Source organism: Varanus komodoensis, unplaced genomic scaffold (genome assembly GCF_004798865.1).
Source record: "Varanus komodoensis strain SLA01 unplaced genomic scaffold, ASM479886v1 scaffold58, whole genome shotgun sequence".
Lineage (NCBI taxonomy): Eukaryota > Metazoa > Chordata > Lepidosauria > Squamata > Varanidae > Varanus > Varanus komodoensis.
In genome coordinates, this window is record NW_025336197.1 from 3,744,924 (window position 1) to 3,768,491 (window position 23,568).

Here is a 23,568-nt window from a genome sequence, read left to right on the forward strand (position 1 = left end):
GCTCACAGAAGCAGCTCCATCAGAAGAACTGCGGTAGGACAATTTCCCCTCCCTGCTTGCACTTTCAAAATCTACTCCAGAAAGCTGTTAAATCATCTGAAGTAGATTTTTGGGCTACATGGAGTGCTGCATGAGAAGATGAAAGAGGGAGAACATCTAATTGTACTAGCAGACATTTGCTAGGATTTAAACCATATTGAATAAAAACACATATCTTATTTAATACATAAAGTTGAATAGGTATGTGAGTTAAATATGATTTATCTGATAAATACCAGAGATAATTGTAAATTAATATTTTTTGATCTTCCAAGTAAAATCTAATTCCTGTTCTCCAGAATCTTCAGACAAGGACTGCAATTATTAGACTCTTAATCCCATGATTATCTTCAGAGTAATTCCTGGTCTTTGATTAATGAGTACTGAACATGAAGCAATTTTAAGAGACTCAAAGCAAGTTTAAGGTTAACCTGATCAGGATTCCATTTGGAAGGAAGGCAACTGAATGATACCAAGAAGCATTAGAATCTAATTCAAATGGCAAACTCAAGCAACAACATTGAGACAAAATACTATTCAACTGAATCTCTAATAAATGGTCATAATTTAATTGCTCCCCTGATTTTGGTGCCCAAGCTAATAAGACAAAGAGGGGAACAGTGTGGCCAGGTTCTGATGTCACTCTGCCCAATTGCCAACCATTGTTTAGAGAACCGGATGCCTGACTGACTCCTCCCTTTCCTGCCTTTTAATACCCATAATTTGCAACTGAGTTACACAAAATATAGTTATAGCTGACCAATTGTATCTCCAAAATATTGTCCAAAACTGTAGTTAACCATGGTATGGAAGCAACTCCTAGTTCACAAAGGAAGAGTCTTTTCATGAGAGAGAAAGATGGAATGAACACATTTCTGATTTCCAAATCATGATTTCCAAATCATGATTGTGTTTGTATTGTACAAGTTAAACTAATGCAAACCAAAAGCAACTAAGGTTTGATTCAGCAGCCTCTGTATAGCCCTAAGTGCCTGATTCTGCCTAATCTTGAAAGCTAAGCAGGGTTGGGCCTGGATGAAATCTGGACGGGTGACTTAAAATGTTGTGAATTGCCCAGAAAGCTTTGGCTATGGGCAGTATAGAAATTTAATGTAGTAATGAGGAAGAGGCCGCCATGGCGGCAGCAGCAGCACTTTATTTAACTCTTGGTGTGTTGCCCTATCAGGGGGTTGTCTGGTGGACAATTAACTAATCTAATCACACCAACCCATAGTTTCAACTACCTAACATTTTAATGCTGTAACCTTGAATTCTCTTCCTGGGCTGTCTGTGGTGAACTAACCTTGGTTTGATAGTAGGTTCGCATTCATACATCACAAAAACCCAGAATTCAACTACACATACAATCAGTTACTGTTATGTGAAAACCAGACTATTGAAAAGAGTGGAATAGTGATATTTTAGAACACTCTAAGAAAATGGCTGATGATGAAAATACAAATGAGAATGGCAAAAGGTCCCTCACTTTTCAAAATAATTACACTTTCAAAATGATATAAAGATGATATTGTACATCTCTATGAAAGTTCACTCACCATCAACAAGGGATGGAATTGATCGCTCATTATCTGAGTTGGAGAAAAGAATCAACTCCTTGTTGATAAAGTCATTGTAAGTGAGATGCTTTGTTGCTGTACCATATAGAAATTGCTAAAATAAATAAAAGTGATTACTATTGTGACATCGACAAATAACAACATTTGCCACTCCCTATTAATACTTCAACTTTACCTCTGGTAATCCATGCAACCGACGCTGTCTTCTATCTTCCATGAAATTTGTCAGCCACTCTTTCCGGTCATCAATTTTTTTCTTGCTAAAAGCCTACAAAGTTTTTAGATAGTCTCATTATAATTAGAAAAAAACAAGACTAGTACATGACCAAAAAAAAAAATCATTTTAGCCAGGATTTTCCAAAATGATACAGATTTTTAAATGCAGGGCTGATGGGCCTACACCAATAGAGATTCCATATGAGCTCCTTTGTCACATTTTAATATCTCTGTGCATTAAAGACTTAGTAATATTTTTAAAAGACTTATGTTTATCAGTGATTCTATTCTATGTGTGACTAAGTACAGAAACAGCATTAAGTTTCTGCAGTATTCCCTTTTTTTCCTGCCAAAGTGAGGAAATGGCAATATACAGTCATAGAAATAGTGAGATAATGCAGAAGCATGTAAGACTGGATTCTGTGATCTTCCCAAACTAACAAATAATACAACATGCATATGGAAGATTTCTGTCCGCTCAGCATCTATTGTAGGTTTTTTTTTAAACTCTCTAATTCTAAGCAATAAGAATTCCTCTCTCAAATGATTTTACAAATTGGAACAAGCAAGACAAATGAATTGGTGATTTGACTAGAGAACTGGTACTGCAGCCTGAAAATACTCCTTTCCAGAATTTTTCCACAAACTGATTCTTTGCACTGGTTGCACTTGAAGCAAGCTGCACTTGCTTCTTGCACACCCTATTATATTTATCTGCCCCCTCCCCACCACAGACCCTACTTCACTTGCTTCTAGTCAGTCACCAAAATTCCTTTCCCACACCTACACACAAGCATACCTTTTATTCAGAGCAGTTGCAGGGGAGGCAGGCAGGGGCTTAATCTGACCACCTTCTATTTTATTTTCACAAGACTGCAGGATATCTGATAACAGGTGTATTATCTTTCCCAGAATTAGGCAGCCAGAATATGCATGCGTTCATCCCAGTTTAGTGAACAATTACCTTTACTAATTCAGATTTGGTACTGCCACTAAAAATTGGCACTGATGTATGTGTAAGGTAGAGCCATTGAAATCAATGAGACTTAATCACTACTATCAAAAATCCTGCTGATTTCAATGGTTCAATTCTATTAGCCAGCAGATGACTAAATCTGGGTACAACCATGTAAACTTTATATGCAAGATGATATAATTAAATCAGCAGTGAATATTCAATAAACAGATATTGGACATATAAGAGAACACAGTGAAATGCTGATCAAATGCACTGGAGCAGTAAATAAATTAATAAAGAGAATGTGTTGTCATAATCCATCTTCCAGTGCCAGCCCCTGTGCTATAGAGCTTTGCTAGAAAAGGCTGTAAAAATGGTTCACTAAAATGATCAAGGGGCTAGAAAACTTTCAGCTCAATTATTTGGAGCTTATAGAAATGTTTTATTATAGAAATAAAACATCTAAGAGAGTGCAGACTAGTAGTACAATAGCACACAGAGAGTAGACAGCCAAAACTAAGGGCAAGTATTTACCAATGTAATGGCAGCATCATCTTCCGGGCCAGCATATCGAAATAAAATCCGATGTCTCTCCATATCTGCAAAATATTCTTTTGCTTCTTTAGCAGTGCTGGTACCCAAACCTATTTCAGTAATACAAAAAAGCAGATTTAACCAATCTACCTTGTCATTTTTTCACAAACTAATTCAATATTTTACCACTAATTCTTTTACAAACCAACTTAGAAGCAAAAGAGGGGGAAAGCTTGCTACCAGTCAATTACTACATTAATAATTCAATGATCCTAATTCAACTAGTTAGTCATAAGGAAGTCCCATTGAAGGGAATGAAAATTAAAAATCAGTGGAGTATTAAACTAGTTTAAGTGACTTAGCCTATTTTTGAGTAAACAAGCAAAGCACTGCACTGTTACAGACATAATAACTTTAGCTGGACTGGTTCTGAAATACATTGGTCCTTGGCTGGGAGTAGGGAGAAAGGCAGGACTGGAATACAAACCTTTGTAGTATTTTATTTTCCATGCCTTATGGTTCTCCATATGTTTTTTCCATTCATCAAATTCAGGAATACTATAGAAGGAAAGTTCCTGCTTATTTTTGCTTGCCTTAAAGACAGAGATACACCAGTTAGATATTGCAACCCAATTTCACTAAATTTTATGAAAAGTACCACTGTTCTGGAAATGAGCACTTTCTAGGCTTGTTTCAAGAACTACTAGTTCTTACAGGTGACATTGTCCAGAGGTACAGCACAGCAGTAATGAACTCTCTAGGATTTTGTTTTTGTGCCATGAAGGACTGCACTCATGTAATCACAGCTCCAATCATGTATATTAACTGGGATAATTAGGATAACATGTTCTACAAAGCCCTTGATTCTATTGGGCATAAAAATGAATCCAGATCCCTCCCTTTTCAATTCAAACACATTTGCTCAAAACTAAATTTAAAATGTAAGTTAATCCTGCCATCTCTTTTCTAAGTGTTTACTTTTTTATGAAGGTGAGATTATTTACTTTCTTTTGCCCACTTTTTCCTTTAGCAACCTAGTAATCTCTGAGAGTTCTCTATCCAGTCTTTGAATTCATTTTTTTAGCATGGGAAGAAGTTATACAATATCTTGACTTCAGGAATGAATACAAGAAGATGTTTGCCATGTGCTTTATATTTCATAGTTGATATCAGAAAAAGTTATAAGGAAGATGTTTGTTACCTTTACAATTGGAGTAATGAACTCTTCAAGAAATCCATGTTTCAAAAGAGAAGGCCAATTGTGATGAATAAAGTTGATGAGCAAGCCTTTAATGTGGGATCCATCCTGATCCTGAAATTAAAAATTAACATTTGGTGAAGGTTGAATAGATGCAAATCAGGGAACACTGCTGTCAATGTTATTTAAAAATGAAATGGAAATGAGTGCTGTGGAAACAATAAAGGATGTACAGATTGACAAGTTAATATAATAATACAGATTGACAAGTTAATATAATAATTGGACATGCACATGATAGGCATGTAATGAGTGGAGCTACTGGAACCACGGTCAGACTAGATGACCCAGGAGACCTCTTCTGGCCTCATTCTGTTTCTATGTTCCTATGTTCACCACTGTTGCAAGTATAAATAATTATTTATTATTTAATGGTATTTTAAAGGGTCCTAGTTCAAATCAGGGCAGAGTTTTCCCTTAAAGCCAAAATGACAAAACTGAGGCTGTCACACTTTGAGAAGGCAAATCCCTGGTGAAAGCAATCATTCTAGGGAAAGTTGAAGGAAAAAGAAGAAAAGTAAGACTAAATATGAGGATCAACTCCCTTAGGGAAGGCACAGCCTCAAATCTGGAATTGCTGAGCAGGGCTAACATGGATAGGACATTTTGGAGGGCCTTCATTCACAGGGTTGGCATAAGTCAGAAATGATAGCACATAACAAGAATAAATTTTTATAGATTCTCATAACTGAGACTTTCCAAGCATACACAGAACTGTAAATTGTTAAAAATACAGTACTGCTACCATATAAAACAACAGAGCAGAGAAAGATAAATAAAATCAGGGCAGAAAAGTACTAAAATTTTTAAACAGCTGAACCTCAAAATCCCCAAAATGCCCCTGAAGGAAATATTTTCTACCCAGAAATAGTCATGTGTAGAGGTAAAAGAGGGGAAATGTTTTTAAGTCTTCAGAATGTAGAGTATGTGATATAAATATTTCAATAAAACAAATAAAGTTTAGTGTTGGAATCAATGAGGAATAAGTGAGGATGTTGTCACAGAAGACATTAGCATGTTATTCGCCCAGTTCTGGGAAGAAAACATTTAAGAGAGAGCAAGGAAGACAATATACAGAGAAATAATACAGAAATACTAAGTGGAAAAGACATAAAAAAGGAAGAGAAACCATGAGATGGAATTTTTGTAGGCTTCTATCATTGATCTTAAACTGACCTGATCAGTCATGATCATAATTTTGCCATATCTTAATGTTTTCAGAGACTCTGGATCTTCATAACTTTTCTTGTATTGTAGCCCGACTATTTTTATGATGTTGTTAATTTCTGCATTTTCCATAATCTGCAGAAAAAAGACAAATGAATAGAAGCAACAACTGAGTACACACGTTTTCTAAACATCAACTATCTTCTTACATGACATTTTCTTACCTGCTTGTGAGATGCCTCCCGAACATTGAGAATTTTACCCCTAAGTGGAAACACCCCATATCTGTCTCTTCCAATGACACCTAAGCCAGAGACAGCTAAAGATTTGGCTGAATCACCCTCAGTTAAAATCAATGTACAATCCAAGGAATGTTTGCCACCTGCAAAGATGTCAGGAAGGGGAGCAAAGAGAGATGAAGAAATCAAGATGGTGCAATCTCCAACCAAACTAAACTGAAACAATATTAAGCATGACACATTCTTATTTTATTATTTTATTTATTACACTTGCATATTGTCCAATAGCCAAAAGGATCTCTGGGCATATTTTAAAAATAAGTCTGCTAAGTAAAAAGGCAATGATGAATATCTAATATTATTTGCTTATTTTAAATATTTACCTAAGAAATGGCATTGTTTTTAATTTGTTTAGCTTTTAATTGCCAATGGTAACAAATTGTGATCCAATAAGGAGACTAGTTTTAACATAACCGTGTGCACATTGTGAAGCAAGTAACACTGCAAAAATACACATTTTCACATATCAGAAAACAGCCAAAAATGTTAAAACACGTATAAATTTTATAGGAATTTAATAGATACCTGACAAAAAATACAATAAAGTGACTTTATAAGATGAACCATGCTAGAAGATAGTTCATTCTTACCAGCATCATTAGCATCATCAAGTTTTGGAATGCCCTTAATTTTGCTATGTTTCACTGATGAACATTTTTTGTTCAATTGTGTCTGTGCCTTGAATTTCACCCAGTTCAGGATACTTTCTACAATACCACAGTTAGAAGCCTATAAAAATCAAAGATCAGTCATGCTTATAAATACCAAAAGGATTAATTTTGATAATGTAACACAAACATCAGAACCCATTATTTCCTGTGGAGAAAGCAGTGTCACGCATATTCAAGAGTGTACATACTCTGTAAGTACATGTATGTATGCTGTATGTACACTTTTACTCCAGAATAAAACTTCAAATTAGTTCAATTAAACATACATACAAACACACAGTGCCTTGCAGAAGTATTCATCCTCCTTTGCTTATCTCTGCTGCTTTACAAGTGGGAATTAAAACAGATATAACTTGGCTTCTATTTGATATACATAAAATATTCAATACAGGGAAGCTGCAAAAAAATTATTGTGGTACAAAATTAGTAAACAAAAACAAAGTGGCATGTGTTTGTTGAGAACATATTTTCCTCTCCCACTGGTCAATCTCTGATAAAAGCACTTTTGGGAATAATCACAGCTACAAGTTTTCTTGAGTAAAGTCTCCATTTATTTGCACATCTGAACCTGGCCCTTAAACTTGACCAGTTTCCCAGTCACTGCCAAGGAAAAGCATGCTGCCATTATCAAGCTTCACCGTGGAGACAGTATTCCTCGCTCAATAAGTACAGTGGTAACTCGGCTCACGAACACCTCAGTTCATGACCAAATCAGGTCGCGAACGGAAATTTCTGAAAAAAATTGACTCAGGTCGTGAACTCTGCATCAGGTGACAATCACGATCACGCCCGTCTCCCCGCCAAGCGCGCCCGTGAGCACACCCGTCTCCCCTTGAACGTGCCCCTGAGCGCGCCCATCTCCCCCACCGAGTGCGCCCACAATCACCCATCTATGGCTGCGATCAAGGCTGTACTCGTGCAGGGATGACGGGCGCGATCACGGTTGTGCTGGGGGGGGGGGGGGGATGGCCGCAATCTTTGTTGTTGTCACTTTGCGTTGACTTTTTGGGGTTAAAAAAATGGTTACAGATTGGATTAACCTTATTTACATTGTACCTTATGGGGAAATTTGACCTGGCTCATGACCAATTTGGGTCATGACCAGGTCCTGGAACGGATTAAGTTTGGGAGCCAAGGTACCACTGTATTTTCAGTTTAGCAATAGGAATGTGCAAAGAATCTGTTTGGGGGTGGGAACCCATGATTCTCTGAGCTCAGCTCCCCACACTCCAGTCCACTTTGCAGCAGACAAGAGCCCTACTTCCTAATAACTAGGAACCCCTGCGTACATGGGATGCTTGCCAGGAACTGAGCCCCATGTACTGCACAAGCAGCATCCCTCTTTCACACTGCTACTGACAGCACTGGGTGGGGAAGAAGGTTGGTTCCTGGGAATAGTAGCTGGTGTGCCCATTTGCATCATCCCCTTTTGCGTCCTGCAGCTGCTGTGAAAGGTGCTGATTGCACAACCAGAGATCTACAAGCATTGTCGACTTCCTCTTGGCTCAGCACAGAACCAGGCCAAGCACAAGAGAAAGTCCATGGATGCTAGAGGGACACTGCCAGTCTAAAATTCAACAGAGACTGGCCTTGTCATGACAACTGGATTACAGAACCTCTCCAGACCAGTTTCAGATTATTAACCTCCCATGTGGTAGAGAATATGGTTGCATAATGCATTGAACCACTGATGTTGTGAAACAGTCCAATGGTTGTCACAGCAGTCCTGAGCTGGTCTCTCCATATCAGCCCCATATTAAAATCCTTTGGGACAATTGCATGGGCTTTACAACACCAAGTCTGAGAGTAACTAAGTAGGAAGACTAAGGGAGCAGTCAGTGCAACATTAGAATACCTTACCTACTTCTCTGACCAACAAGAGGCACAAACAAGTGGATTGGTCTGTGATGAAAATTAAATTCTTTAAAGATGACAGCATCATTGACCCCACAACCTGGTTTGGTACTGAAGTATATACCAAAGGGGACAAAGCTAGAAATGCTCAGCTTCACCCAGTTAATGCAATCAAGTCTTAGTTATTAACATCAAGTCAGCCCCTCATTTACTGTTTCAATCATGAATGGTTGCTGTTTTATCATGAACTGACCTAGCATTACGTAGCAGCACCATTACATTCAGAAATCTGCCATTTAGTACATTGTACAACAGTATAATCAAATGAATGTTTTCTGTACTTTTCATAAATGCATACAGTTGTAAAAGAAATATGCAGTACTTACTGCTTTGAAAAACTTTTCTGATAATTGACACTTGGATCCAAAGCTTTTAGGCTGGAGTGTCATGTTCTCTTTTGTTTGAGAATCAAAACTTGGGTTTTCAATGAGGCAATTAATAAAAACCCATATGTGGTTCTTTACCTGTTTCAAAAAAACAAATCCCAAGCAAAAACGGAATTAAAGATACTGAAACGACAAAGTAATATTCTTCTCTGGAAATACTTTTAATTGTGAGGATCAACTTGCCTGGAATGGTTTCACTGAAACTCCAGCTTTGTTCTTTTTCTTCACCACCTCTATCAATTTTCCAACAATTTGATCAACAACATAATCAACGTGCCTACCACCCTTAAGGTGAAAAAGTAACAGAAGTTATTGAAGAAATAACAACCTCAGCAACCAAAAAGATACCTGACTACTCTCAGGCAATTAATATTTTTAATACCAAGATCCTCATCAGAAACATTTGCTCTTTCTTACTATAAACTACTAAGGAGTGCATGAATCTGTGTGTGCATATCTGCATATTCCCATATGTATGCATGAACATTTTTAATATCTGAAAATCCAATAAACCACACAGTACTCATATCTACAGTAGATGCTTGGAATGTATATTGGAATATGGTACGCAATACATATTACTGACACAGTTAAAGACAATAATCTATAAACCCAGCATATATTCTGGTAGAGAGGCTAAAAAAGATGAGACAATAGATATTGTGCTATACAATTGAAGTAACATAATCTGTAGGGAGAAAATTTAGGATACTTTAATCCTTAATCAACATATGGAATCAATCACACCTTGAAGGAACTTGAAAGTGCCAAAATTCCAGGTAGTCAACCTTGTCAAACTATGGATTAACATGTGATATTTCAGGAGGCACCCTCCTTCATTTAGTGAAAAATCAATGTTTTAAAGAGTCTTTTTTAGTTTTAACATAAAATGTCAATTTTACTCCTGGTAGAATTTTTCAAACAACTGAGAAACTATACACATAATATGCTAGGGGACACGATGATTCCACTAAATGCTATTTAACCATGCTAGATACTTATCATGTCTACTGATTAATAATCCAGATCATATTCTACTCATTTTATGTTTACAGTTTATCTTTTCAAGGTTTATTTTAAAAAATCAGCCTGAAAATTTAAAGCATTTCTACTTTGTTAAAAACTTACCTGTAAGCCAACAAAATTGTTTTCTTCTTGAAAGCTATCATTTTTCCATAAATAATGCTAACATGTATTCTGGGATAATTTTGGTCCCAAATGCAAGTGACATAGAAAATGTCAACACTGATAGCAAATTGTACCAGTCAGTGGAAGGTGCCCAATTAGGCAGTACACACCAACCACCTGCAAAGTTTGGCATAACATTCCTTGCTCACAACTCCAGACGTTTTAACCGCAATAGCTGGGGCCTTCAAAAGGATTAACACTTTTTGACTATATACCAAAGAAATGACAGTCACTCTCCTTTCTTCAGTGCAACAATCATAGATAAAGACATTCAAGTCTAAATTAATTATAATTTTATAATTATAATAATATATAATTAGTATAATTATAAAACCCAAGGGAGTGGAACAGCAGAAGGCTGGACTTCATGGCACCTTCCTACTCTACTATTCTATGACACCTGTGACCAAGAGTGATACACTTTAAAATGCATTATTATTATTCTTTGCATGCTGCCTTATAAGAGAAAGCTCTGAGTTGCTAACAGTCAATATATAAACTACTGTTGTCTGAAAATACAAGCTTCCCTTTCACCTCTTTGTTTCCCTATGAAAGAAGCAGTTGTTTTTGCCTGTTTCATTGGGATTTTTTAGTATTTTGGAGAAATCTGTCATTGTACATTCAAGGCTTACTTAACTATAAGGAGGTAACTGAGAGCTGCATCTGCTCTCTTTCTTTACAACTAGCATCCTGTTCAGTCATTGCAGTCTCTCCAGTTGCTTGTGCTTCCTGGAAAGCAACAGGCAGTCCTGTTTATGTCCTCCTGTGAGCTTTACAATGCTGTTGCCACCTGCTGAATACCTGAAAGCTAAGTGAGGACTTGTTGTTGCTGTTGTTCTTCAAAGGTCATTTAACAAGAAAACAAAATAAAAAATGCCTGGCTCAGGTCTCAGGAAATGGAAAGCCCCGTGGAAGGAAATCCTGATTATGTCCTCTGGAAAGCTTTCCGAGAAGCACAAAGTGCTGGAAAGGCTGCAAGGACAGAATGTGATAAAAACTTTAAAATAAGGAGTACACAAACAACCACCATGCCTCACCTACTTTCTTGCATTAATATTTGTGAAGGGAAAGAGTGATATATCTCAGTCAGAAGTTGTTATACATTGTTCTACTCTCTAAGGAAATAAGTTACTGGATAACTTGAAGCCAATATGCTTCTTTTACAAATAAAAATTCTATTTTGTTCACTGTTAACCAGCATCATAGACTGTTTGAATATCAGAGTCTCATCTTCAGGACCTTTATATAAAGGATCCTTATAGCTTGGGCACAATATTGAGGGAGAGGTTAATTAATAGGGCTGGAATAAAATTCCTCTTAGTAGAGTTACATACTGAGAAAGGAGATATTAAGAAAGTTAAAGACATTCCATATCCAAGCAAATTATTGGAGTATACACATGACATTGAAGCCCTGCATACTGAGAATTTTCTCTGTAGCTGTCATCCCTTCCCAATTTTTGAACCCTGGTCAAAGCAAACAGATTGAAAAGTTTCAAATGGTGCTAATAAAAACAAATAGTACAGCTTTCTTGACCACAGTCCAGATTGGCACAGTCAGCTTTTCTAACAGAAGATACACTTATGTATAAATACGAAAGTCAAGAATAGCCTAAATCCACCTGTTTACCATTTCACTCACTCCAAAGTAAGTAAAGCAATTCACCTTTGTGGTAGCAATACTGTTCACGAAGCTAATTTGTTGGAATCCTTTCTCACTTAAAGTGAGACACACATCCCAGCGTTCATTTGCAAGTTCATGGATAACTTTCAGAGCAACTCCAGTTTCATCCAACTTGTCTTTAACATAAAGATCAACATAACTACGAAAGCCATTCACCTATGATTTAACAAAAACAATCACTTACTCTTTTTAAAACATACAAATTCAATTGCATAAATATTTTACTAAGCTTCTTACAGGTAACTTCTTTCCATTAAGCAAAACTTTAACCCCTTTGCATGCTCCTGCTAAATCATAAGCTCTTCTTGTCATAAGGGCCACAATATCTTTGTCAAGTTTTTCCATCTTAAATTTTGCAAGATCTGGTTGGAATGTCACACATGTATAGTCATCTCCTTCAAAATGTTTAATCTTGGAATCAGTAGTCTTCATCATATTGTTCATCCAAGTCTTCATTTAAAAGGCAGGTTGGGGGAGAGGGAAGGAAAGAAAGAAGATACATGTCAGTAGAATTTTTTCTACCTTTTTTTAAAAAAGTGTGAACAACTCAGTTCTTTGTTTCAGCTTTCAGCTAATATGAATTTTATACTTTTCAACATTTTTGCATTATTCTCTCAAAGATACAATCAACATCTCTCCAACACGATAACTATACTGTGATAATTTAGTATCATTACTAGGTGCTGCTTCTGATACTGTGCTAACTACCAGCAATGTTTACAAACACTAGTGAAATGTCAACCCTTCTATTTTTCTGCTAGTGTTACACAGAAATTTTAAACATTACACATTAAGCAGTACAGAAGAACTGATGCTGCAGCACAATTATGACAGCAGTGTTTAGCAGTAAAAATAAAGTCTATGACAGATGCTGTATTAACATGGCTGGAAATGATCATCTTTATTCATCCCAAAAGATATGATACAACAGCAGTGAAGATTCCAAACATTTCCCTGCCAAAGTGCTTCAGAACTAAACCAGGGTGACCACCTCTGTGTGAGAAGACAGATCAATTTGCATGCACACTGACCAGAAACTGAATGCACTGAATAAGTTGACTCAGGATTCTCCAGGAAAGCAATTTGTGTTAGTTCTCCACTAGGATTAAGACAATTAAGGAGAATCACATAGAGTTATATGGTTATATGGCTGTACTTTTAAAAACAAGAGAAATATCCTTAAGCTGCAAATGTACCAAACAAGTTATTTCATCGATTGGTGTCTTCAAAATAATTACAAATTGATATATTTTCCCATAATAAATCTTTTAAAGGTCCTTTTCTCAATCAAATAAAATAGATACAAGAAATCAAATGTAAGTGGGCATACCTGTTTAAAACTGTGTTTGTATTCCTTGCAAGCAGTTTCAACTGTAAACTTTGTACTGAATATATTACAGAGTTTTGCACCATAGCCATTACGACCACCTGAACAAAATAGACAATTCTATTTCAAAATGTTATCACACTTTCTGAAAACTTTCTGATTACATCAACTGTTAACAAAGGATTCCAAGGAATATACATATAAATTAACAAAGGTCTAAAACAGGATAGGCAAACATTGGGCTTTGAGGGTGCACTGGGCCTCCCCAAACTATGTGGGGGAGACTCCGTTCCTGTGCTGCCAGCCAACATGACTATTACCAAAATTCCAGCAATTCTGCTGGGAGACAAGGCATGAGGGACACAGAGAAGTTTCTAATAGCCCCACCATACAGCTGTTTGCCTAGCTGTTGGAAAATGTATTCTGCAGAGATTCAGAGTATACAAAAAGTACCATTGCCATGTACCCTGTTTCTCTTTCCCAGTTCTGCTAGAAAATAGCTGTTGGTTTGGAGACCAATTCTGCTGGGAATTCAGGGATGGTGGAGAGTGGGGAACTGAAGAAATGGCATGGCAGGCTGCATGCATGAACCATGTTTTACCCGGCCTTGGACTAGGAATTCATTCAGGTATTTGCTGCTTCTAGGTAACCTGTTAAATTTTGCATAAACTTGAGTACCCACCAAGATACTTCCACTTCATTAAACAAGACATCAATATCACAAAACCACCATTTCTAGATAGAAGCAATTCTATAATTTGTCCTAAAGGAAATATTTATTAAGTTATGCTACCTGTAACTTTTTTCTCATCATCATCATAATTGCTGGAAGTTAACAGCTGTCCAAAGATTAAGGCAGGAACATACATCTTTTCCACCTTGTGTTCCACAACTGGAATACCTTTTCCATTATTCCAAATACTTATAATATTTGATTCACTGGAAATGTAAATAATAAATATGTTGTGCAAAAATAAAAACTACAATGAGTTTTCAAGCAGATATCAACAATATAAACCAAAAATATCAGTCTACCACACATTAGTGGATAGGACAGGATGGTAAGTCCAGGGAACCTTGGGATTCCTCCAGAGCTCATCAGGATTCATCCCAAGATAACCAATAATGTTGAACAAAAAACTCAGCACTATCCATCTTCCTGTGTATGCCTTGGAACAGGGAAGTATTGGGTATAACCTAGGGCATATTCTCATTTCATGCATTTACGTGGCAAGACCCACAGCTCTTAGCAGTGTCCCACATTAACTAAATGCATGAACACTCTATATTGCACTGGAGTTCTGAGGTAGACAAATCAGTAACGAGAGAGCTCCCCGAAAGCAGAAAGTCTGAAAAACATGAGTATAAAGCATAGGCAGCCTGGCCAGTGTAAGGACCATAACTTTCTTTTCTTCATAGAGCCTCCAGCACATCTTTAAAAAAAAATCAGTTAGAAACAGTCCTGCTCCCTTCTTTTAAAAAAATCCACTTCAACATCCCCCAGTTGCGGGTTCTCCAGAAGTCTGGGCCTATAACTCACAACAGCCCTAGCCAGCATAGCCAATGGTGAGAGCTCATGGGAACTGTAGGCCAAAACATCTGGAGAATCACAAATTGCCCTCCCTTGTTCTAAAATATAGATCTTTCTCTGATGGAAATTAAGTTCATACAAAATTAATCCAAAGTTTGTAAATGTTCTTCAGAATACTCCTTAATGTACATTAACATACTGCTATATGGACCAGCTGAATACCGACAAGGTAAGGGATGTGCAAGTAACATGGTAAGTTCTCTCATGTAGCATCACAGTAGTGAAGAGTTAACTAATGTTCATTAATAACAGTAGGCGATAAGCATGAAAGTGAAAGGGACAGTTCAGACTACTACCTTGAAGTCATCAACATGCAGGTCAACTTCATCAAACAATGTAATACATGAGGGGTGTGACTTTGCTCCAAATGAATTCTGAACCAAATCAAGCCACTTCAGAGAAATCCAGAACTTGCCTGAAGCAAAACAGGTAACCTCTGAATTTGTCCAAATGGAACCTGACTCCTTCCATATCTTTGAGGGTGCCTCAGAGGGGAAAGAGACACAAACAGTGCTCAAACTGATTCATTTTCTCCCAACCACTCCATATATGAAAAAAAGTTGAGACAGCTTCCCTTTCAAAAAAAACCTACATTTAAGGCTACCTGCACAAAATCTCTATCTGTCTGTCTCAACTTTGGCAGGTTTCATCCTCATAGATGGGGTTACTATGCCTGAAAATTTCAACAAACTCAATAAAATGTAAATGTGTTTGCTGATTTCCCCATTCTACTCAATGGGGGACATACATGAAGTTTCAAATTTTCCAATGCAAGGTTTTGAGTTGACTGAGAGCAGGTGGCCTCTGAAGCAGCTCAATCTAACTCATAGCTCTTTCCAAAGCAGAACCTGGGCCATCACACCCTTAGAAGATAGGAATGAAGAATGGTAGCTGACTAGTAGTGTGCCTGTTTTGCATAATAAACATCTCTGGTTCAATCCTTGGTATATCCAGGGAGATCTGGAAAAGATTCTTGTCCTGGAGAATCACTGCCACTTAATAGAACATTACTGAGCTAAATGAAATAATGCTCTAGCTGAGTTTAAGTCAGTTTCCTACATTCAAGATATACTAGGGCAATGGTTTTGGATGCATTCCTGATAGAGATCTTTTATAAAGATTTCCACCAGACTCCACTAATGAGTGCCACACTTGCCATGATATCATCTGTCAAGAGAGACAAATAATATACCTTCCCAATGGAAGAGGATCACTGTTCTGAGCAGTATATCTAGCAGACATAAAGCACAAGGTTCACACCTGTCTTTGCCACAATAGGCCATGACAGGAGGGCTCCATGTACTAATTGATCACAGTTTGTTTGCTGAGCAATAGTGAAACAGTAAGCCCACACACTTTCTACCCTCCTTTCTGCAGGAAAGGTAGGCTGCCTTCCTCATCTCTTGGGTGGAGATGCATGTCTCCATCAAGCCAGTAAGAAAGATGGACCATGACAATCAAGTTTTGGCTTAGGTTGGACAGACTTGCAAAGCCAGCCACAAATTGTCCAAATTGCCTGGTCTCCAAGCACTAGTCTTTCTGCCATCTGATGTAATTCTGAGTATTAGGTACTGAATGGAATGGTCAGAAAAAGGAGGTTAATTTAGGAGCAATACATATTCATCTTTCACACTGAGATCAAGTTTTAAAGTTCTTGATTGTTTAGGTAAGATCACATGCATTCTTCACTTTTCTCAAAGTCATCTTCATTCACAAATCTAACAAAATCATTGTTGGGCTCCTTGATAATAAGTAGCCTATTCTAAAGAAAGGTCATGTAGCAAATAGCTTCATGTGATACAGTTATGCTTTCTATGTGCCTATGTCCACATGGTGCAGGTAGGGTTACTATCGATGCTCTCTCCTGCCTTTGATGCAGGCAGAAAGTTTCCTATCACTAATATCTATGCCAGGAAAACATTCTTCTGTTGAATATCCACCTGTCACACAACTTTTCAAAGCACAGGAGACTGACCCAAAAGAGAAGGTAGATTAGGCTATTTTAAGACTAATTCTATCCACTCTCACTTGGGCTGCAAGAGAGCATAGCTATAGAGATCAACACATCTTTTTCTAAGTGCTTCAAATTTTAGACTCCTGGAACTGCAACAGGTTAAACCATAGTGACTAAAGCAAAAATCATCTCCAACATTATCACTGCATGAACTTAATTTTTTCTCCCTTTTCCATATTTGTTAAGTTTCCTGTTTTATTTCTGCCCCACAACAGCTTTCAAATTCTAATTCAATGTACTTCATCAACAGCTATTTGTCCCATTTGTACAACCAACTCTCTCAAACAAGTACAGTGGTACCTTGGCTCATGAGTTTAATCCATTTCAGGACTCTGGACATGACCCAAATTGGTCATGGGCCAAGCTAAATTTCCCCATAAGGTTCAATGTAAATAAGGTTAAACCGTTCTGTAACCATTTTTTAAATCAGAAAAATGTGAAGCAAAGTGACAACAACAAAGATCGCGGCCATCTACCCCCACCCCCCCCAAGCACAAGCGCAGCCATCTCCCCGCCCCCCCCCCAGCACGACCGAGATCGTGCCTGTCATCCCTGCAGGAGCCCATCATCCCCGTGCACTGGGGGGTGGGGAGGAGTCTTGGGCATGATCGCAAGTGCACTGGGGGAGGAAGAGACGGGCGCAAACGGCGCGCTGGGGGAGGGAGAGATGGGCACGATCTCAGACATCTCCCTCCCACCCCCAGCACAATCGTGGCCATCTCCCCACCCAGGGTTGGGGTGGGGAGATGGCCGCGATCGTGCTGGTTTGAGGGGGGGAGATGGCTGAGATTGCACCTGTCTTTTCTGTAGGAGCGTGCCTCTGATTACGCATGCCTTCCCTGCACAAAAGCAACTGCGATCATGGCCATCTCCCCACTCGGGAGATGTAAATAATGACTGTGGATTCTGGAAGGCATTAATTAAATATACTGTATTGCAGGATACTGCATTCCCATTTCTCAAGTAGGCTACAAATAAATAAATCAGCAAAGAGATTACTTACGGATCAATCGATATTTTAATACAGGTCATATTCTTATCCCTCTGTTTATTGTCAGCTGCATTTACTAAAAATAAATTGACATGTCTTAATGGTAGTAACTATTTCATCTACTAAATATTCTTGGTTTCATGATTTATTAAGATGATGAACACTACTAAATAAGTTTTTCCAACAGGCCCCCTATAAGTCCTAGGAACATCGTTTTGATGTAGTACAACAGATCTAGGTGTATGACCCTTTTAAGCAGTTATTCTTTTTAGGTGTATTTTTATACCATTATTTTACTTTCCAAATAATGCAAGACCAATGGTATTTAAAACCATTGGTTTTAAATTTGACACTTTATTCTTTTAATTGTTGTTTTATTATGTTAGGCTGTATTGTGCATTTCCAAGTTGTATTCTGCATTGAGAAGTCCAGTCAAAATGCAAATTAAAAACAAAATCCCTCCTATAAATCATTTCAAAAATTTATTAAATTAAAACATTTTCTCAATTTTACCTCACTTCCCCACAAACATGGACCTCTTATCTATTAGTCTCAACAATATCATATTTTTAGGACAACAAAGTAGGATTTTCAAACTACATAAATGAAATCATGCTCTTTAAATCTATCTTAAGAAGGAAATCCTAATCCACCTACAATTCAGAGTGCAATTTTTACTCTCTACAACCTTCACATAACCCACATAACTTCCCAGGTTTAGAAGATACAACAAGCCACAACCACTGCTTAAATATTCAAAACAGCCATCCATGACACATCTTTGCTTTAATAAACCACAGTGAGTTGTATGACTGCGCAAATCAACCCAATGTAAAATTCTGTCTTAGATCTAACCTTCACTGCTTACATCTAGGACAAAATTCTGGGGATTGGTATTGCTGTAATTTGCTATTAACTATGACTAAGGGATCAGGAACAGACTGTGGAATTATGTGTTCTGCATATCCCTCAACTCTTAACATTTGAAACTGTGCAAATACTGGATTAGAAACACTCACAGGCTGGAATTAACCACGTTAACACTGGTGCAGATAGAACACCAAACCACAGTGTTAATTAGGTTTGAAAGGAGGGAATTTATATGTGAACACATCATACTGGAAAGAACTAACATTGAATACCACAGTCTAGTTCCAACTATTTATTATGATTAATGATTGGATGATTGGGTAAGTTTATGCTTATGCCAATCCAGTATATATCCACTTTATTCCATTTCTAAGCACTCTGTAAATGCTAAGACCCTTCAGAGTATCACCCCTGTATACACACTTACCAAGAATTTCATCAAAGATCTTGTATAAACCAGGAACAAAGGTGACCTCTCTACAATTCATTCCTATATCTTCATCAAACACCCACATCAGCTGTATGTAAAGAAAATAAAAGTTTACTGGATTGTAAGGACATAATTGGTATTATCTCAAAGTTTCAATGAACATATTTATTTTGAATCCCCTGAACTGTATGCCATTTCCTTATGCAGATACATCTGGGAATAAACAAACACAAACATTGCTTAATATTTTCACTGACAACACCAGATACATGTCCATTTAATAATGAGAAAAATAGAAATTACCTGAGTTAAAGGTTCCACTGAGCCAATGTATGTGTCAGGACGGAGAAGAATATGCTCAAGTTGAGTTTTTTTCTGATATACTCTTTCAACCGACATCTTCTTTGACTCATTCTTATTCACGTGTTCAGGTTCTTCTTTTTTTGAAGCATTGTTCTGATTATCAAAGAGTGTCTAAAAGAGAAAAATGAAATGATAATGAAAGTATTTGGATTCATTCCACTGTACATAAAAGTTTCTATAACTATAAGAAACCATTGGGGGGGGGGAATACAGCTTTCTGGTTCTGCCTTGTCAAATTTTTTGAAAATGACAGCGTAATTTGTTTTCTTTTTTTTTTTTTTAAATAACACAAACCTAAGTGGAACCCTTTTCATGTGGAGTTGACATATCCCAGTACCGCTGGGTTTAATATGAGACTTTTATGATCTGGAAATTGATATTTCACCTATTGCCCTATCTATTGGTAATACCACAAAATTACAGAATCCAATCAAGATCCACTTTTTAAAAAAAGATTTTTTTCCATGCCATACAACAAGCCTTTAAACCCTTGCAGTTTCAGAAGAGGGCTGTCATAAAGACCTGGTTCAAAGATATCACCAAACCACAGACAGTTTGGCACTATGTCACTGTATGCATCTTAAGGAGTTCATGCATTCCTTTTTCTGTAGCATCCCAGCAAAACTAGTTCACTGTTGAATCCAAAGCAGTAAATCATGATTTACTGGATGAAATTATTACAGATGGAGAAGACTCAAATCCAAGGCTTTTTAATATGATGGTTCAAATACTAATAATACTAAACTGTGGATTGGCTTTATTTATGAACAAACCCAAAGAAAATAAATACATGCAAGTCTAAAACCATGAAATGCATGGACTTTGGGATCCTAACCTCTGCCCTAGCTATCAATAAATAGATTAACAACAGGACAGATAAAATAAGCTAACAGCTTTACAAGAAATACATCATTACCAGACCTGGGATACTGCCAAAATTTTGAAACTGACTTATAGAGGACTCTGAAAAGCAAATAGAACCTGAACAATTTCCAGACTAGATGGCAGAGTTTTATCATCTTTTAAAATTCTACTCAAGTCAGAGCTTTTCCTAGAAGCAAAAATTACAAAACTGAGGATGTTATACTTTGGACATGTCATGAGATGCGCAAAACTCACTTGAGAAGACAATCATGCTAGGCAAAATTGAAAGCAGAAAAAGAAAAGGAAATCCAAATATGAGATGGACTGATTCCATAAAGGAAACCTCAGACTTGAAGCTGAGCAAGATTGTCATGGACAAGAAATTTTGGAGGGCTTTCAGTCATAGGGTCACTTTAAGTTAAAGATGACTTGACAGCATATCACAAGAACAAACATTCTGGATTTTGAACCAATATGCCTATTTTTCATAATATTCCACTCTTGAAATATATTGGTTTTCATGCTTTACATCATCACATTCTGATTATATTATATACAATATCTTTAGTACTGTATCTTCGGGACCACATTTAACAAAACAAATGTGCACAAGTGCTGTATGCCACTGGACAGTGCCAATAAGACACTATTAGGGTGTGTTCACAAAAAATTAGGGTGCAAACCACCATGGCATGGTTCCAGCAACCAGGATGAAGCATGGTACATTTGTTCTCAATGGAACCACCCTGAGAAAGAACAGCTTTTTCTATGGTTTCCATGTTTGAGTACAGCTTGTTTTTACATTTGAACCAAGAAACCACAGGCCATAGAGTTTTGTGCAAAGTGCAGTCGCAGCAGATGCTCCTGCCTGCACTCCTTGCTGTCCAGGTCTGTCTAGCAATTGCTGACTTGTAGCCAGCAGCACTCTGATTGGCTGCTCTGCCCTTTTTCTTTCTTCTTTTTTGCACACTGCCTTCAAATACCCACCTGCAGCTTCACAATTCCAGCAGCAGTGGGACATCATGCTGTGCTGCCTCTAGCAGCAGTGACCATGGGGACAGCAGTGGCTGGCATTCCTGCATGGTTGCTGCACTGTCCTGGAGAAGTACTCAGCTAGCACACTTCCCTCATTTTACACACAGACGCTCCGGTCTCCTCTCAAGAAAGCTTCCTTACATGTGAGGAGCACATGGCCAGCATACAGGACATTGTCAACAAGACAAATATCCCAAGGAGCCTGTGTCTCCTGCTCTGCCTCTCACCCTCGCTTCCACTCCTATCTTGTCCCTGACAGTCCTTGTTCGCTACTCTAACAGTGTTCAAACAGCCAGCTGGAAAACTTTCCCAGGCAGATGCACACATATGCTCCCTAGGGAAAGTCTGCCCAGCAGCACAGTTGTCCATGTTGATAGTCTCCATGTGTCTGGCTGTGGGGGAGGGGGGCACTTGGTAGCATGTACAAATCCTACACACAGAGAAATGTGCATACATGTGCTGCAGAGGAGGGAGAGACAGTGTGCTTGTACATTGGCACAGAGCAGGGTAGCAGTGGGGAGAGCTCTTGCAGTGCTATTCTAGAGAGTAAGCAATTGCTTTGCTGCACAGCACAGGCAAATAAAAAGGTGGAGGTGCACTCTGGGGAGAGTGTGGGCCAATGAGCAAGTGACAGGCAATGTAGGCAGGAGCAGTGCACACTGGAATTAATTTTGAGCTTCAGGAGCTGATAGGATACCAGGCACCATTAGGAGGAAAGACCTAGGAGGGTGGAAACCATACACTTGTCTGACCCAGGGCCCCAAGGTAATATACCATGCCACACAGGTATCATACAACATGGTATAGCAGTATGTGTGAACACAGCCTTAGAATGTTGTTGTTGGTGGGGTTTTTTTTTGGTTACTCTTCTCTTAGTACAACCAAGGTAAAGTTTCTCATCCCCTCCCCTCCCTTCTCCCAACCAAAAAAAAAATCTAGGGAACAACCATCCATTGACAATTATTATTAGCTGTCTAGCTGCTACAGCTACACCATAGTGATGTAATTGTATTTGTTATTCATAATATAGTTTATGGCACACTTCATTCAACATTCATGCATAGCTATTAAACACAAAACAGAAAGATCTACAAATGTAGCCACTCCATGCATAACTGCAACATTTCACCTCCATCTGTAAAACGAAAATATTGAACAGAGGTTCTTAGAACATGTACACAACTGCTTTTCAAGCTTTTTGTTCAGCGGAAGCAGCTTTTTACCAGTTATATCCAAATATAACTGACTGCCTGTATTCTGCTCAACAGGATTTTTGACTCAGTGATCCCTGAAGATGGCACACAAACTAAATTAGTTGCAGGAATGGATTAATACTTCTGCATTCACCTTTTTTTTAGAACTGGAACCTAATTCAAAGTAGTGCTAGCTCTTCCCTTTATAGTCCTCCATAGCCAGGTACCTAAAGACTCCAAGAGGCAGCTCTTCCTACATTAAACCCTTCCACAGACACCCTATATACTGGAAAGAGAAAAGTGTGACAAGATATATTAGATATATTGTCTACCATTGCTCTAAGACTGTGAAAAATTATTTCTCTGAAGTACAGATTTGTATGTCTTTTAAATTATATAATATTTTAATAGATAATCAGCATCCTAGAGAAATCTATTTTTACTGAAATGTTAACATACTGAGTTGGATCCAATTTTAGTCATGAATAAAAATAGTCCCATCGGAATTAAGAGGACTTAAGTTGTTAATCAATTATTACTAACTGAAGTCCTACTGTTTTTGATATGCTAACTCTAAGGATAACCAAAAGAGGAACCAGGCTTACTATACCGTTAAGTTCATGACTAAAACACTTACAAAGCTGCAGGTAGAGAAGACACTTAATTTCATTCCATGTAATGAAAGCTGTGAGTATCATATGGCATCTGACCAACATCACATTATAAATTGAAACGTAGTTAAGGTCACTATCTCATTTGAAAAATCATGGCAACAGTAGTCTGCAACAAAGGTGCCACTACCTATGATCACCCTATTACACAGTACTATGGAACAGATGACCCAGATCAGGATTGCAAGTTCTACATTCTCACTACTACCTCTGTAATTAATGCACTAATCACAAATAGGATCATTTAAATAAGTCTATCTTTGGCATAGGTATCAACTACGCTATATGCATACGTGAAGGAACAGAACTGTCCTGTTTAATTTCCATTC

The 23,568-nt window shown here is 37.7% G+C and overlaps 1 protein-coding gene across 4 annotated transcripts in view; it reads right to left on the reverse strand.

Annotated features, from left to right (window-relative positions):
• The window catches only part of TOP2B (DNA topoisomerase II beta), a 52,439-nt gene that overhangs the window by 22,985 nt on the left and 5,886 nt on the right, over positions 1–23,568 (reverse strand). For 3 of the 4 annotated variants that reach the window (XM_044449426.1, XM_044449425.1, XM_044449428.1), the window contains exons 2-18: positions 19,417–19,587; positions 19,111–19,201; positions 17,826–17,889; positions 14,011–14,156; positions 13,221–13,318; positions 12,128–12,340; positions 11,873–12,046; positions 9,203–9,304; positions 8,960–9,097; positions 6,639–6,777; positions 5,974–6,131; positions 5,759–5,884; positions 4,526–4,636; positions 3,812–3,917; positions 3,325–3,434; positions 1,792–1,884; positions 1,596–1,710 (exon numbers count right to left, since the gene is read on the reverse strand). In XM_044449426.1, the coding sequence (XP_044305361.1) occupies positions 1,596–1,710; positions 1,792–1,884; positions 3,325–3,434; positions 3,812–3,917; positions 4,526–4,636; positions 5,759–5,884; positions 5,974–6,131; positions 6,639–6,777; positions 8,960–9,097; positions 9,203–9,304; positions 11,873–12,046; positions 12,128–12,340; positions 13,221–13,318; positions 14,011–14,156; positions 17,826–17,889; positions 19,111–19,201; positions 19,417–19,587 (2,155 nt within the window). Of the gene's footprint in view, positions 1–1,595; positions 1,711–1,791; positions 1,885–3,324; positions 3,435–3,811; positions 3,918–4,525; positions 4,637–5,758; positions 5,885–5,973; positions 6,132–6,638; positions 6,778–8,959; positions 9,098–9,202; positions 9,305–11,872; positions 12,047–12,127; positions 12,341–13,220; positions 13,319–14,010; positions 14,157–17,825; positions 17,890–19,110; positions 19,202–19,416; positions 19,588–22,722; positions 22,741–23,568 lie in introns of those variants that run through there. The other variant, XM_044449427.1, reaches the window with a different exon arrangement.